Source organism: Micropterus salmoides, unplaced genomic scaffold (genome assembly GCF_014851395.1).
Source record: "Micropterus salmoides isolate LMB-PRFRI ecotype aquatic unplaced genomic scaffold, ASM1485139v1 Ms_hic_scaffold_13, whole genome shotgun sequence".
Taxonomy (NCBI): Eukaryota; Metazoa; Chordata; class Actinopteri; order Centrarchiformes; family Centrarchidae; genus Micropterus; species Micropterus salmoides.
The window spans coordinates 21210363-21225355 of NW_024040374.1; the positions used below are offsets into that span (position 1 = coordinate 21210363).

Sequence of the window (14993 nt, forward strand, 5' to 3'; positions counted from 1 at the left end):
ATTACGGGCTACTGGGCTGCAAGTCCATGCCCTGTCCAGCTGATCCCCATTCTGTTGCTGGTTGGCAGCATGTGGGAACATCCACAGCCTTGTCATGGTCAGGACCCATACTCCGTCCCCAAGGTTAGCTCTGTGGAATATTCTGGGCTCAGGTCCCAGAGAATAGTGACATGTCAGCAGCCCATTCAAATGAACAGGCTGAGGGTAGCATTATGTTAGCAGTGCTGGAATTGAGTGGGGTGGGGGGGGGGGTACAGGGTGGGAGTGCTAAAACTGGTGCTGTGTTAAACGTTGCAGGGGTAGAGCAGGGAGCATGGCTCCATGAAAGGTCTGGTGTTACAGGATAGGCTCTTAGTGTTCAGAGCTCAGGGCAAAGTCACACAATATAATACTGTTGGGAAGATAAATGAGACGGTGGCTTTCTTCTTTTATCTGATTGTAATTCAGAGGTATATCATGCACATCATGGTTGAACAATGAAAATGATGACATGATGATGTCGAAAAAGATAAAAATAAAACGATTACCGAAGAGCTTACTATTCATCTTGAGGGTAACATGGATGACTGTACCAGATTGTATGGCAATTAATCCAATATTTGAGACATTTCAGAAAAAACACAAATGTCAACCTTTTATGGAAGTTGGTAGGCTTCATCCTCTGGGGACCATGAATGTCATGTGAAAGCCCTCATAGGGGTTTAGCCTAAGTAAGGTATGTAAACTCATAGAAAGCCATCCAGTAGTTGTTGAGATATTTTACTCTGGACTAATGTGGTCGACTGGAGACGGAGCCTGTCCGCTAGAGTTTGGCCTACAGTTTGATGCAAAAGCTTTTTCTTTACTATGAAGGCCATCATCATTACTTTGGCCTTTTAACCACAATCATAAAGAATGCCAACAAACCACCACCTCACCGAACCTTAGATATAAAGATTGGAAATATTTTGTGCGCAGCATAAAAAAATAAATAAAATGGAAGCAATTTCCCAAATTTCTGCAACTTGACTTGCAGCAACGCTTCTGTTGAAAACGGTGTTGGATTGTTGTTGTATTAGTAGTACAGTAGTGATCATAGCAGTGACAGTACCAATTGAAACTTTGCTGTACTTGCAAGAGTGGAAAGGGAGTGACTGGTGAGTAAGGGATTTCAGTTGAAGGGAAGGGTGGCGAAGTGAGTGGGTGTGTTTTTAAATGGTATTGAACATGCTTGACTTCATATTCCTTTTGAAGGATTTCTCAGACTCCAGCATTTCCAGCTAAGCTGGACAGCCATAAATGTAAATGCATCTCGCCACAGACTCAGTGACTGTTTTAGGCAGGGAGGTGTTGTCCCCATGTGTCTGGTGAAAGACGTTAGCAACAGTAATGCGAGAGGAATTAGCTGCAACCTCCAAAGCTCTGGCAGTATGGTTTGGGCAGGATTTGTACAGCCTCTTTACATTCAATTCAGTTTTATTCATATAGTGCCAAATCACAACAACAGTTATAACTTAACTTAGTTATAACTTCTGTCGTACAATGTCTGCATGTTACGCAATAGAATTGTGGCCCGTGTAGTATACACAGCTCAAACTTTAATGTGAGCCACATGGCTTCTGTTGGTTGGGTGTAAATGACACCAAGCACTGATTTGGAGAAATGCAAGTGATTCTGCGCAGACAGATGCTCACAGGTGTTTGTATGCATGCTCAATACCTCTGGGTCAAGTACAGGTAGGAATATAAAGCACGTTGTGTCTTTAATGGGCTGGCCCTCCCTTGAACTTCTAGCTCTCTCACTTGATCACATTTGATCCACTAAGGAAGAAAAGGCTAACTTCCTCTTTTTGATGTTTATGATGAATGTTTAGTTCCTACAGTCAGTGCCACAGTTGTTCCTCTCATAGTTCAGTTTGTTGCATTTCATTAAACAGTAAAATATATTTGAAAACAAATTATAATCAGCACTATGCGTCTGACATCCTACACACAGCGTCTGGTGTAACACTCTTGCAGATAGTTATTTTGCAAAGACGGGTTGTTTTAGCTTAGCTCTTTCTGTGTGCAAACGTTGGATTAATAAACAAATCGATTAGTCAATTAATGTAACAACTTATTTATGCTTATTCGGAAGATAACTTTTAATTATTCCATTAATATAACCAAAATAAATATCAAAACATAAATGCAATTTGTCAAATGCTGGATCAGAAAAATACTGGACCTCAAATTCAAAAGGATTGCTGTGACGTATATTAATTTAAACACTGCATGTCAACCCTTCCCTTGAACTGGAGAATCAGTATTGTTAGTAGTACACAGACAGTCATGGCCTACACACTTAGGCTACTGATGAGAGATACTGTACTTGTTTGACTGGGCGATGGCAGTGAAGGCCAGTTCATATGAAGCAAGGGCAATCCACAAACAGCGATGCAAACGCTCGTTAATGAAGGAGACTCAAAAATTTGTTTTTATGCAGGCAGCAGCATTAAAAAGAGGGCTTTCATCATCAATAATGCATGTTTATGATTGTCTGACAGCACAGGAGCACTCTGCTGGTTTGAAGAATTTGTTGTGGAAAACATATCCGTTCGTGTGATTTTTTTATTTTATTTTTTTTTTTCCCCCCCTAAGTTTTAAATTATATTTATTGAATGAGTGATACGCAGGCCACCAGTTGAATAAGCCTGAGTTGAAAAGGCCTAGCTTTGAGTAACTCCACAGCTGAGTACAACTGAAAACAAAGTAGAAACCCTGTTCAGCCCTTCCTCTTTTCCTTAATCTCCAAAACAGACATAACTTGCAGGTCATTGTTCTGCCTGTTGTAATTTATTATATTTAGGCCATCTTACCTTTTTTACTTTATTTTAATTTTTTTTAACTTTAGTCACACTGAATTAAGCATTTCTGGACATTGAGCAACAACAATAACTCTCAAAACAAAAACAAATCCCTACAGATTTGTGTTTATGTAAGCTAGGGCTTCAGCGAACAATTATTTTATTGATTAATCTCCAGATTATTTCTCTAATCATTTAATCTGTAAAATGCCAATCAACGGTCCAAAACCCAAACACATTCAGTTTACTATAGTTGCAACAATTAATCGTTCAGTTTTGACGATTAAATTAATCGCCCAACTATTTTGATAATCAATTAACTGGTTTGAGTAATCTTTTTAAAGAAAAGAAAAACGTATTTATTGTCTGATTTCAGCTTCTTGAATGTGAGTATTTTCTAGTTTCCTTTCTCCTCTGACAATTAACTGAATATCACTGGGATGTGGACAACAAAACATCTTTGGGCTTTGAGAAACACTGATTTTATAGACTAAACAAGTCACTGAGAAGGGTGTTTTTTTTTTTGTTTTTTTTTCAGCTGTTTTCTTGTTTCAGCCCTGATGTAAGGCATGTTAACAAATTACGTGTTTAACCACATGCATTTCTATGGCACTGTATTTCTCATAAATGTAAGAAAATTGCATCAGTTATTAATGTTATTAATGTATTCTTGAATAGGACTTAATCACTGAACCCAAACATTGCTTGGATTTTCATATATGAAAAGGGCAAATAGTTCTTGGAAATAAAATCATCTTGTAGAAATACACAGTACTAAAGTGAGGGAGTATTTGTCTTCAAGGTGTGAACTGAGCTAATGCAAATTTGAAATTGTAATCTCAAACCTTTTTTGAATAGAAAATTATATTAAAATTGGTTTCTCTGGTTAACATCTCAAACAAAGGTTTGTATGTAAATCTTTATCAGTCAGCCTGTGTGTAACTGGTTTTATGTAGGAGCTTGATGCAAAATACCTGTTCTTCTTTCCTATTGCTGAAAACAAAGGAAGAGGGGGGAAAAAAATGAATTCATAATAGCCATTCATGAATTGATATTGCTGCACTTGGTGCATGCCAGAGAAGATAATGTAATGCTTCCACTGTCTTTCTTGTCTTAAGTGCTCACACTTAAACACATAGATAAGTAGTTCATTATTGGAATCTGTAAGATCTTGGCTGGAAATTTGCCTGAATGAAATGTTTGAATGTGTTTACTGTGAAAATGATTTAACAATGCTGTTGTTTGTCTTTTGTAGGTCCTGTCATCACAACCATTGATCAGATTTAATGGAAACCAAGGGGTAAGAACATATATCGGTCTCCTCCAATCCAATGCATACAGTTTTGTTTGTTACTAGAAATAATGAATATAAGTGAATTTTTTTCATAGGTTATTATTATATTTGGCCTCCTGAATCGCCACAATTAGCTGCTAACACCTTTTTGAAAATTCAGGTGTCAGAGCAAGAAGTTAATTTACATTCATCATGACTTACAACACAGAAATTCAAAATTTCAAGAGCCATGTATAGCTTAAACACCAAATGACACACGCGCACACACTTTCAAGACATGTGATTATGCCAACACTGGTGTCAGCTGCAAGCTAGATATTTTTTCCCTCCAAGCTGACACTTCAGTTCTATGTCTTAAAGTGAAGATGCTGGTATAGCTGTTCTGTAATTATTGATGTACTTTTTGCCATATGTGTCATGCACTGTGTCAACAATTGCTTGATGTTACTGCGCTACTGTCACTGAGACCTGATCAGTTTCCCGGCCTCTGTTGCTACTGTCCACAAGATTTGGTATGTTTTGTCGTGGCTCCCTAATGTGCCAAATGTTAACCTGGCCCTACAGTATCTCTTGCATGGCAGGAAAAATACTTCTAAACCTCCTTTTTAAAATGTCAAGTTTGCTGCCTTGGTGTTCATAACTTCTCACTTGTTCTGTTAGTGTATCTTTCCCACCATGTGTGGGTGTAAGATGTAGTGTAGAAAGATAAAGGAAGGATCATGTTTGTTTGTATTCTTTGTAAAAATCTTTTTTTTCCCCCTTTCTGTCTATAGTAGACAGGAACTCTGGCTGGTGATGCAATTTGATCTTAATGTACCAGTTTCTCAGACCACTCTAGGATGCTGTACAGTGATTTGAAGGAAAGGCAAAGCAGACTCGAGACAGCACAGTGAAAGCTGCAGGTGTTTGTAGCTGCTAATGTGCATCACCACAACAAAGCTAAAGTTATTGCTCCCTGCCTTGCTTCTTTGCTGCAATAGGGACGCGTCAATAAAAACAGAAGGTCTGCTAAGAGAAGAAACAAAAGAAATGGCAATGTAAAGTAGCTTGTGCATGGTTTTTGGACCTAGAATCCAAGAAAGTGTGTTTTTCTACAACCGTTACCTGCTTGTTTACACTGCAAAAACTGAGCTCTCAAAAACAAGGGAAAAAAGCATGTAAATGGGGGAAATATTACTTAAAATAAGCAAAGTTATCTGCCACCAGAACAAGAGTATTTCACTCGCTAGTTAAGGCCAAAAAATACTTGAAACAATTGAAATTCTCTAACATAAAAGCTGCCTGGTAAGAAGAAATATCTTATCAGACAAAACACAAGTATATTTTGCCTTCAATTAAGATAATTAATCTAACTAAGATTTTAGTTTTTTTGCAGTATATGATAATGACAAAACTCATACTAGGGTGCCTGTATTCTTTGTATGAGCAATTAACTCTACCCATGAAGACTATAAACATCCTAATGCTCACAAGCAGCTTCCTGCATGGGCAGAAGACAGGCTTTGCATGTGTGAGCATGCCCAGTCTGACATAATTAGATCGTCCATGTGCACTTCTGTACTGGCAGGTTTCAGCTCTGTTTGGACACATCAGGCAAATCACTAAAAGAAGCAGCCCTTTGGATGTCAAACATTTAATTTGCGATACATCTCTTTCTAAATGGTTGTCTTAATAGGCTGTTTGTGGACATTACTATAAACATGGTCACTAGGCCGGCAATTATAGGGTTTCTAGCATCTCTATGCTGTATCTATCTTAATTCTTCCCTCCCTACAGATTCACTTTCAACCTTTCTGCCTACTCTACACCCATTCCTTTTGAAGGGTTGTACATTGGTTTTTCATTGGTCATCAAATGTAATATAAAATGCTCCGGTACAGGTTGACGCCATATTGAAAAATGCAAGGTGATTGTGGGTCCTTGGTGTAGAAGGGTGATTAATTATTAATTAATGGCTGCCTGCTACACTGGTCTTACACTGAGTGTCGGCATCTAAACTTCTGCATATTTCTCAATTTCCGGAGGAGGATCGTTGTGTTCACCCTAAAGTGCTTCCTCGTGAACCTTTAGAGTTGCCATATCCCCTGATCTCAGCAGTGACGTTGGTGAAATGTTTTTACCCAACAATTACATGATGGCCAAAATGAAAAGAGAGAGAAGTTGTACAAAAACAGCAGAAAATGGATGAATTGGCTTAAAAAAATTGTGATCATCACGTAGCGAGCCCATAAATAGACTTCCAACTCATGTCAAGTCTAAAATTCAACATTGAACATGCAAATTCCCACTCACGGAAAAGGGTCAGAGTTGGGAATGCAGGGAGAAATAAATAGAGCAGTGACTTGTTAATATTATGACTTACAGGTACATAAGCAATTTACTCTTTAAGTTGACACTCATGTCCAAGACACACAGATAAAAAGCAAAAACTACTTACACACTGTCACATTATAGCACAGCACCTCATTCTGCCGATACTGCTTTATGTTTATGCTGCAGTGTGATGCACACAGCTTGTTGCTGAATGTGTTTTTTAGTCTAGGTGTGTTGCTTTGGGAATCCGATGAATGCTTTGCTCTCTCTCATAGACGGACCTTAAGCAGCGGCAGCCTAGCATAGCAGTTCAACAAGCATTGTTTGATGTGCATGTTGTTGACTGTAAGGTATTGCATATGATTGTTCAGGTCTGTGTATTTTGTTGCTATGGTCCGTGATTTCTAGATTTTACAATAGAAAGTCATTATTTACACTAGTCTGTCGTTTTTCATCAAGTCTTTATTGAGTGTTAACAGAATGCCCAAGTGGTATTCATTCTCCACACACATCTGCAACTACCTCCTCCAGGAGTCTTATTTGATGCAGGCATCCTGCTGTCAATATTTTTGTGTAAAATTGGGGATGGTGCAGTGCAGAACACTGCAACCCTGCATAGAGCCAGACTCCATCTTCTTCATCTCATACCCTTTCACCTAATGCTTTATCATAAAGTAAAATCAATTTTACTTCAACTTAATACTTTATTATCAAGTGAAAGTGTCAGTTGTATCTGTAAATCTCCTTCTTTTCAGCAGACATTGAAATGTGTCGAAACCATGTGCATATGTATACACGCATATATCATGTTTGATTGCACAAGTCAGACGTGAGACTTCATGTTTATTATCTGATGTTTTTCGGCTGCTGAAATAGAAAAATAAGTAAGGCATGTTTTTTTACTGATGCAGCAGGGTCTCCATGGAGGAAAATCTGTTACTGTTAAGATCAAAATGCTAGTCAGAAGTGTGAAAGCGGCTTAATTGCATAGCAGATGGCCTGGCTGTCACGATGAGATCCCATATTCATTCAGTCATATTCATTCATCTTGTACAGCTCTCCCTGAGCTCTGACAAAGTGCGCACACACATACCAGATTTCTTGCACTTTTTTTTTATGTATATTTTTTTAGAAAAATAAAATGACTAGAAAAGAACGGCAGGTATTTTTAAGACAGGTTGGGGTGAGAAAACACACATGGGTTGCATAAAACATGTTTATACAGAAAAACCTCAACATGGTTGGTGAAGCCTGTATTCACCCTCTGGTTTCCTTCACATTTTATTCACGTGTCATTGTGTGCGTATTTTTGAGTATGGCAGATTCTGACCTGTGTAACTGAATATATGGAGAAGATCTATACTTGTTGTTCTGTCTTACATTCCACCCTCCCCGTCTGTCTCTCTGAATTGCTGTTTGTTGTGTGACTTGGTCGTTGGGCGATCATTGAGTATACGTGGATAAATGTCGATTGCAGAATTTGATGTATCTGCCACCATTGACACTAGTCCACCCATATCCACTGCTGTTTGGCAATTTAGCATGTTTAACTGACAGTCAGTCGGACAGAGAGCTTTCTGAACGGCTTTTCAGCCTAGAAAACCAGCAGTGTCACCTGTTCAATTTAGTTTTCTTCTTACTTTTTGTCTCAACTTTTCTTTCTATCTTCCTCAAGCCAAAGACCACAGACAGACAATGTTAGTTCAAACTAGATGCCATGCAGAATGAGAAGATGAGGCTAGCAGCAGAACAAGGAGTAGTTGGTTGGACAGCCTATTTAAAATCTACCCTTAGAAAACATTGTATAAAGGGGATTATTACTGGTAGAGAGGGTGTGTTTCATTGTCAGTCCCTGCCCTTCAGCCTGTGTTATAAGTGATCTCTCCATGCTCTTAATGTGTGCTCTTCTGACTCCCCCCCCCCCCCCCCCCCCGCTCTGTTTTGTCTAGGTTTTCTGGCAACTGCAGAGCTTAAGCTCTCAAAGCTTTAATAAACAGATCCTGTTGCATGCAAGGTTTTTAACTTGCAAGTTAAACTGTTTTTAACATGTTTTGTTTTCCTTAAGAGGAGAAAGTACTTTGGTATACAAATGTGTTAGCTTGAAGTTACTGTGTGTGTGTGTGTGTGTGTGTGTGTGTGTGTGTGAGTGAGAGAGAGAACATAAAACAAACGTTTCAAGCATCAAAATTGAACACATACAAATTACGCATCACATCAAAATCAAGCCAAGCATACCTTATCTGCACATGACCTAGCTTGTCAGCAACTCCAAGTGCTCAAATAGACTGTGGCTTAGGCTTGTCTTTCAGTCAGTTCCTCTGGATCATCTCTGGATGCACACACTCAACCTGTGTCCTTTTTGTGTTTCTGCAAGAACACGAGTGTCTAGTAATTGTACCAGCTGTAAATTTAGATGCTTTTCAACAACACAGCAGCTTGTATCACTGTCGATCGCCTTCCCACATGCATAGGCTATATTTCATGTAATCAAACTTGCCTCATCATGTTTAATGTTCCCGAGACTGGACATGGCCTCTAACACCCTCATACAACAAACACTAAATTGAAAGCAGTTATTCAAGTGAATATGTGTGGAAACGGCTTCACGACTGGGCTATCAAGAACTATTTTGCTGTTTGACGTCCATAGCTTACACGCAGCTTCAAACATAATGTAGGACTTAGCAAAGAATGCTGCTCAGTTCCTGTTCGGCAAGAAACAAGCTTAGAGCAGCAGTGAAATTAAACAGCAGGATAATTCAGATAATGTTAATGTTTTTATAAAGTAACATGTGTTGTTACCCGGAGGCAGGTCACCTCATCACAATGGTCTCAGACCGAACTGTGTGATGGGGATAAAGTTCAAGTTTTTGTTTTTTGTCTTTCTGCCTCTGCTGCCAAACATGTCTCCACCTCCTACCATGATAAATGTCTACCAGCAAACTGTAGAGACCAGTCCATGACATTGTGGTGTAGGAGGGTCTTACTGTTTTAATTGTTAGTAATTGTGATAATAATGACGATAATAAAAAGCAAAACTACGCTATAGATTGTATTTTCAAATTATCAGTTACTGATTTATCTCTATATGGTAGACTTCAGCAGAGGCGGTGTGGGTTGTTATACTGGAGTGGAACATTATTAATGACTAAAAGCACAGGTCTTCTAGGAGGGCAGCTAAAGGACACTGTAAATAAATAGTTGGCCACCAACAGCCTTCACACATGTTGAGACCTTTGGTGAGCTGAGCTACCTACAGTCTGACTGAATATCAGCCCCAGCACTGATGAAGAAGCCAGTGAGTCACAGACTCAGCCTCTGATTTAGTCATTGGCAATGAGCCCCTCACTAGTCAAGAGGGCATGTCCTGGAGGATTCAAAACCATCTAATAGGTAATTTCAGCTATCTTTTGTTACCCTGGCTTAGTGCACAGTCCTTGGCTGTGTCACCACTTGAATTCATGCTGAGGAAAAACCGAGCTGAGCAGGGGTCAGCAGTAGTCTTAAACTACTTGAACTGTAGTTGTCAAATTATTTCACATTACAACCAAATGATAGGGTGTTAATAATTATTTTTAGGTGGAATCTGGTAGAGTCAAGTGGCAAGTTGGTCACCAAGTGGTTTCTCTCTCCCCTCTCTTTCACATTTCAGTCTCAGGATTACAGACTTCTCTGCACTGTATTAAAATGTTTTCACCATTTTCATCCAGTGAGATGTTTTTATATATCAGAATATTTCCTGCAAGTGTCCAGCAACTTGCTGGTGATTAGATGTTAGCAGAGGTTAGGAGCACTAGTTCATAGTGGTTAACTCCACTTCCTCTGTAGTCTTCTAAAAGTAACACCTGCAGTGTGGGAGAAGGTCATTTTGTGGGTGGAATAGGGTGTGCATAACTGTGTCGAAGGCCAGAGACTGCAGAAATACCAACCATAGTTGTTAGTAATTTACCTGTGGTTCCTCCAATCACACGTTGGAAACACAGTTAGGAACACTCAGTGCAGTGCATAGACACGCAGTGCATAGACTAGCCTAGTAGAAACAAGCTGGAAGAAAATGCTTGGGGCTTTTTCACAGTTTTGCCTAGTCAGGGCCAGGTTTTTAATGTATACACCACTTCATTTATAGTAAAAGGAAAAACGAGAATTTTAAGTCTACAAATAGGGTGAGGAGTGCAGTTTGTAATCCATTTTTAGTGCTTGTTTGAAAAGTATCTAAGTGATAACAATATGCAGGGCCAAAAAAGAGTGGAGAACACACAAATTTATGAAAGAGTGGAAAAATTTAGCTTTTGAGTAACTATAGTTTTGTTGTGTTTTAAAGTAAGGTAGTAACTTAGGCCTTGTTCTTTTGTGTAGTTATGGATATGGTACATTTGTTTCATTATTCATAATTGATATATTCTGTATTAACAAAGGTAGAAATGCAACAATATATGATAAGTAAAATCTAAAAATAATAATAAACCTAAATATAGAAGTATGTCATTATATATCATTATGGTCTAACCGTGAGGGGATATCAGGAAAAGGGGGCCAGATACAAAGTTCGTAGCTGTTTCCTGACACAATACAGTATTTTCTCAGGAGTGTTATAAAAAGAAGTTGATCGTTTCCGCACTGAAATGAAACAAATTTTTTCCATTTTCCACATTTTTTGCGCTGCTGTGCTTGTAAGCAGGATACAATGCTTCCCATGATGAATCATTTTAAGTGAGCTGACTTCACCCAGTATCTGAACTTTTAAGATCAAAGTCAGTGTAAGATTGAGATTTCAGAAATTGTTGTGATTGCTGCGAAGAAACTCCCGCACATTGTCTGACTTGCAAAAGTTAATTTATAAGCTGGCAGCGCTTCGTTACCAGAAAATGATTGTGATAACATAATTCCAACAAACTCATGAGCATGTGAAGAAGAGTCCCAGTAGACATTCAACATCTGACACATGACCGAGATCCCACCATTAAGCTTGTTTAGTCTATAAGGAGTGTAATATGTTCTGTGTAAGATGTTGAACTGTATTTGTCTGTGTTTGGTGGATATCAGTGCAGCCTCGGAGTCCTTGTTCGTACACCAAATAATTTAGAACAGGGTTATCATGTTTATTTCACAGTTCATGTTTTTCTTTTTTTCTTTTTTTCTTCAACAGAAAATTTCAATACCACGGTCAGAAAATTCCAGTGAACTGCAAACGTTTACTTTCTACCTGTCAAATGTGGGCAGAGATAACCCCCAGGGCAGCTTTGACTGCATCCAGCAGTACATCACAAGGTAAAAAGCAACCACTGACTCTCACTCACCTTTATTCTCCTTTTGTCAGAAACACACAAAAACTGTAATGTCAAATGTATGCCTGTGGTTGAGCATTCAAATTACCTTACGGGTCTTTGAGCACTTGTCAATAATAAACCATCTTTCGACAGAGTTTCCTTACGAGTGTTTCCAAGCGATCTGTTTGTTTAACATGGTCAGGAGGACCTTTTGATTTAAGATGTTTAACATATACCCATGGTGAACATAATTGGGACTTTGGCTCCAAGTAGGAGCTATTAGATTTATAGATGTAACCCTGAGGTTTATTGGCGTTGCACTGGTAAATGATGCACTTTGCCTGTATCACTGTTTTACACTTGTTTTATTGAAAATGAATAGGGCAAGGGACACACAGCATTAAATCAAAACTGACCTTTCGCCCATTATTCTTCAAATGTAGAATATATTTGCGCACAGTTGCAAGATAATAAAGAAGTTGTTATAGAAACAGTGCATATACATTTTAGTTTTGGATATAGGCTTTGGAGATGTAAGAATACATTTTAACTTTAATATTTATAACACTGGCTCTTGCAGGAATTTCTATAATGACACAAGACCTGCTCATGATGTGGGCCCATCTCCGTCTATCAAACCCATTTAAACTCATTCTGCACAACATCGCTTTGCTAACACACGGGAAAGGAGAAGGAAGTAGGGAAAAAAAGCTAGGGAACAACAATATTCTTCTGCTTCTCTGAATTTGTGACCCCATTATTCTGAAAATATTTTTAACAAGTGGGTCAGGTGGAGTTCATCTGCATCTCTGACTGGATCCTAATCACCCCTCGGGTTCCAATCTAAAACCCAAATGACAGAGCTCAGCTTCCACTGACTGCGCCAGCACCATCTCATTTTCTGCCAAATCCTCATCAAAGTGGAGGGGAATCAAAGAGAGACGGAAAGTCAGGAAAGAATGGGATTTGATGCGGTAGTGAGTCGTACTGTGGGAACCCACAGTTGGATGGAAATTGAAAAAATAATAGTTGCGCCCTCAGGGTGTTTAATGGATCTCAGCTGGGCAGGAATGCACACTGAAGGGATGGGTTATTGCGAATAGTGAGAGATGTAAGTGTAATGCAGAGATTTAACTCGCAGTGGCCGATTTTATCTTCAGTATTTTAAAGCAGCACCCCCTAAAATATAACATGATATTGGTTTATTCCCTGCCTGTCTCTCCCCCTTACTCCCTCTCTGTCCCGGTCTTCCTCTCTCACAGTCTTCCTCTTTGTCTTGGCAGTGAAGGGAGCATTCAGCTGGATTGTTTGGGTGGAATCCAAGACAAGATTACAGTATGTGCCACTGACGACTCCTACCAGAAGGCCAGGGAAAGTATGGCCCAGGTTGAGGAGGAGACTCGCAGTAGGAGTGCCATTGTCATCAAGCCTGGGGGAAGATATGTAGGTGAGGAGACATGGTACAGACACATGCAGACCACCAAACATGCACCGGTCAGTTAGACTTTTTCTATAATAACTATTAGATGGGGTTTTTTTTATAATAACTCAGCTTTTGGTGGATGGAAAAGAGATTTCCGTTGAAACAGCCTAAAGGTGTTAACAGGCGTGAAGAGTTTCTGTACCCTGCAAACATCCAAATGGATTCTGTGTTTCTATACTGGTGAATGGGTTCACATTGCACCAGACAGGTTATTTGGGTCTGGGGTTGAATGGCACAGGGCCAGCTTGCCTCATCTGTAAACCAGGACTTTACTAAATTTGATGATTGTTGTTTCCTCAGTGGTGCTCAAACATATAATGTGCCACATGCATGCTGATCCTCTATCTCCTTAACATTATGAATGTAATTTAAACACACAGAGGCAGAAATGCCCCCGGGCTTTCTGACTTCTTGTTTTGGTCTCTGACCTGCACTATAAAACATATTGAGCTACAGTTGAAGTAGAGCACCACAGCAGCCCTGCCTCATTGTCCGCAAAGAAATAAATCCAGGGTAAGCCTATTCACAGTTAGCAGTGAGTCAAAAAGTGTTTAGTCCATGTGTGCTGTGGAGCCAAAGAGTGTCTCAGGTCTCAGTAGGAGGTAGCACAACATTCATCTGAATCTGAATCACCTGGGGAAAAAAGTCTCTGTTGGAGAAGATGGTAATAGCTGACATTTGTAATGGAAGGTTTGAGTTCAGGGTGGAGGTGGAAGGCATAAAGATCAGCGTGCGATACATCTTTTGTGAGTCTGTCCGCCATTAGCACTCACTGAGTTAAAAGATGTTGACAGAAATAAATATTTCTTTCTGAGATTGCATAAGAACTGTACTGAAAATCAACTACAAATTTGTTTTTTCTTTAGAATAATTACATGATGATGATGATGATTACAACTCTAGAAGTGCAACCTACAAAAATAGTTAAAATAAATACAATTGTAGATATGGAATAGAAAATTACTTTTCTGTGTTTGAAAGAAAATACTGTGGATTACATTGGTAACTTGTTGATTTAGAAATCTGCCTTTGCAAACTCTTCCTTCACTTCTGTAACTCCTCCATACCTTTTTTAGGTAAGAAGGTTCAGATCCGGAAACCGGCACCTGGCCTCTCAGACGTTGCCCCGTTACGGAGGACATCTCGGCCTGTCATCATCTCTAGCAGCACGCTAAAGAAGGGCACAGCTCAGCACAGGCCGCTCCGAGAGCGCCTCATACACCTGTTGGCCCTCAAGCCTTACAAGAAGCCTGAGCTGATCCTGAGGTTGCAGAAAGATGGCCTCTTGCCGTTAGACAAGGACTCCCTGGATAGCCACCTGCAACAGGTTACACCGACATTCATTCCCTCAGTATTTTCACCTTGTGTCACTCGCTTAGACCTCACAGTGAAGCTGTCCCTTCTGATTATCCTCAACTACAGAGGAAAGTAGACTCACCCATGCCTTTGTCATTTCGTAGGTGGCGAACCTGAACGGGAGAGAAAACATCTTCACATTGAAGGACTTTTTGTATAAGGAAATTCAGAAGGACTGGCCAGGCTACACAGAAGGAGACCAGCAGCTTCTCAAGAGAATCCTGTTTAGGTATGTCAGATGTGGATTACTCTCACTTCTCCCAAGTTAACCTATACTGATGGTGATTGTCATCAGACATAAATTCAGGGCAGCTGAACTGTTATTTTAAAAACATGGATATATGTTCAGTAGGGATGGGGATCGAGACCCTGTTCCAAAAGGACCTGGTTCCAAAATTTCTCAAAACCCGAAAATCAATTTCAAGGTTCGATCGAAGGTTAAAGTCAAGGGCAACTG

General features: G+C 39.5%; 1 protein-coding gene across 1 annotated transcript in view; it reads left to right on the forward strand.

The window, feature by feature from the left end:
* Positions 1-14993, forward strand: part of ell (elongation factor RNA polymerase II) — a 38478-nt gene that overhangs the window by 11831 nt on the left and 11654 nt on the right. The window contains exons 2-6 of the mRNA XM_038716151.1: positions 4080-4124; positions 11577-11698; positions 12981-13144; positions 14257-14507; positions 14641-14765. Coding sequence (XP_038572079.1) covers positions 4080-4124; positions 11577-11698; positions 12981-13144; positions 14257-14507; positions 14641-14765 — 707 coding nt within the window. The remainder of the gene's footprint in view (positions 1-4079; positions 4125-11576; positions 11699-12980; positions 13145-14256; positions 14508-14640; positions 14766-14993) is intronic.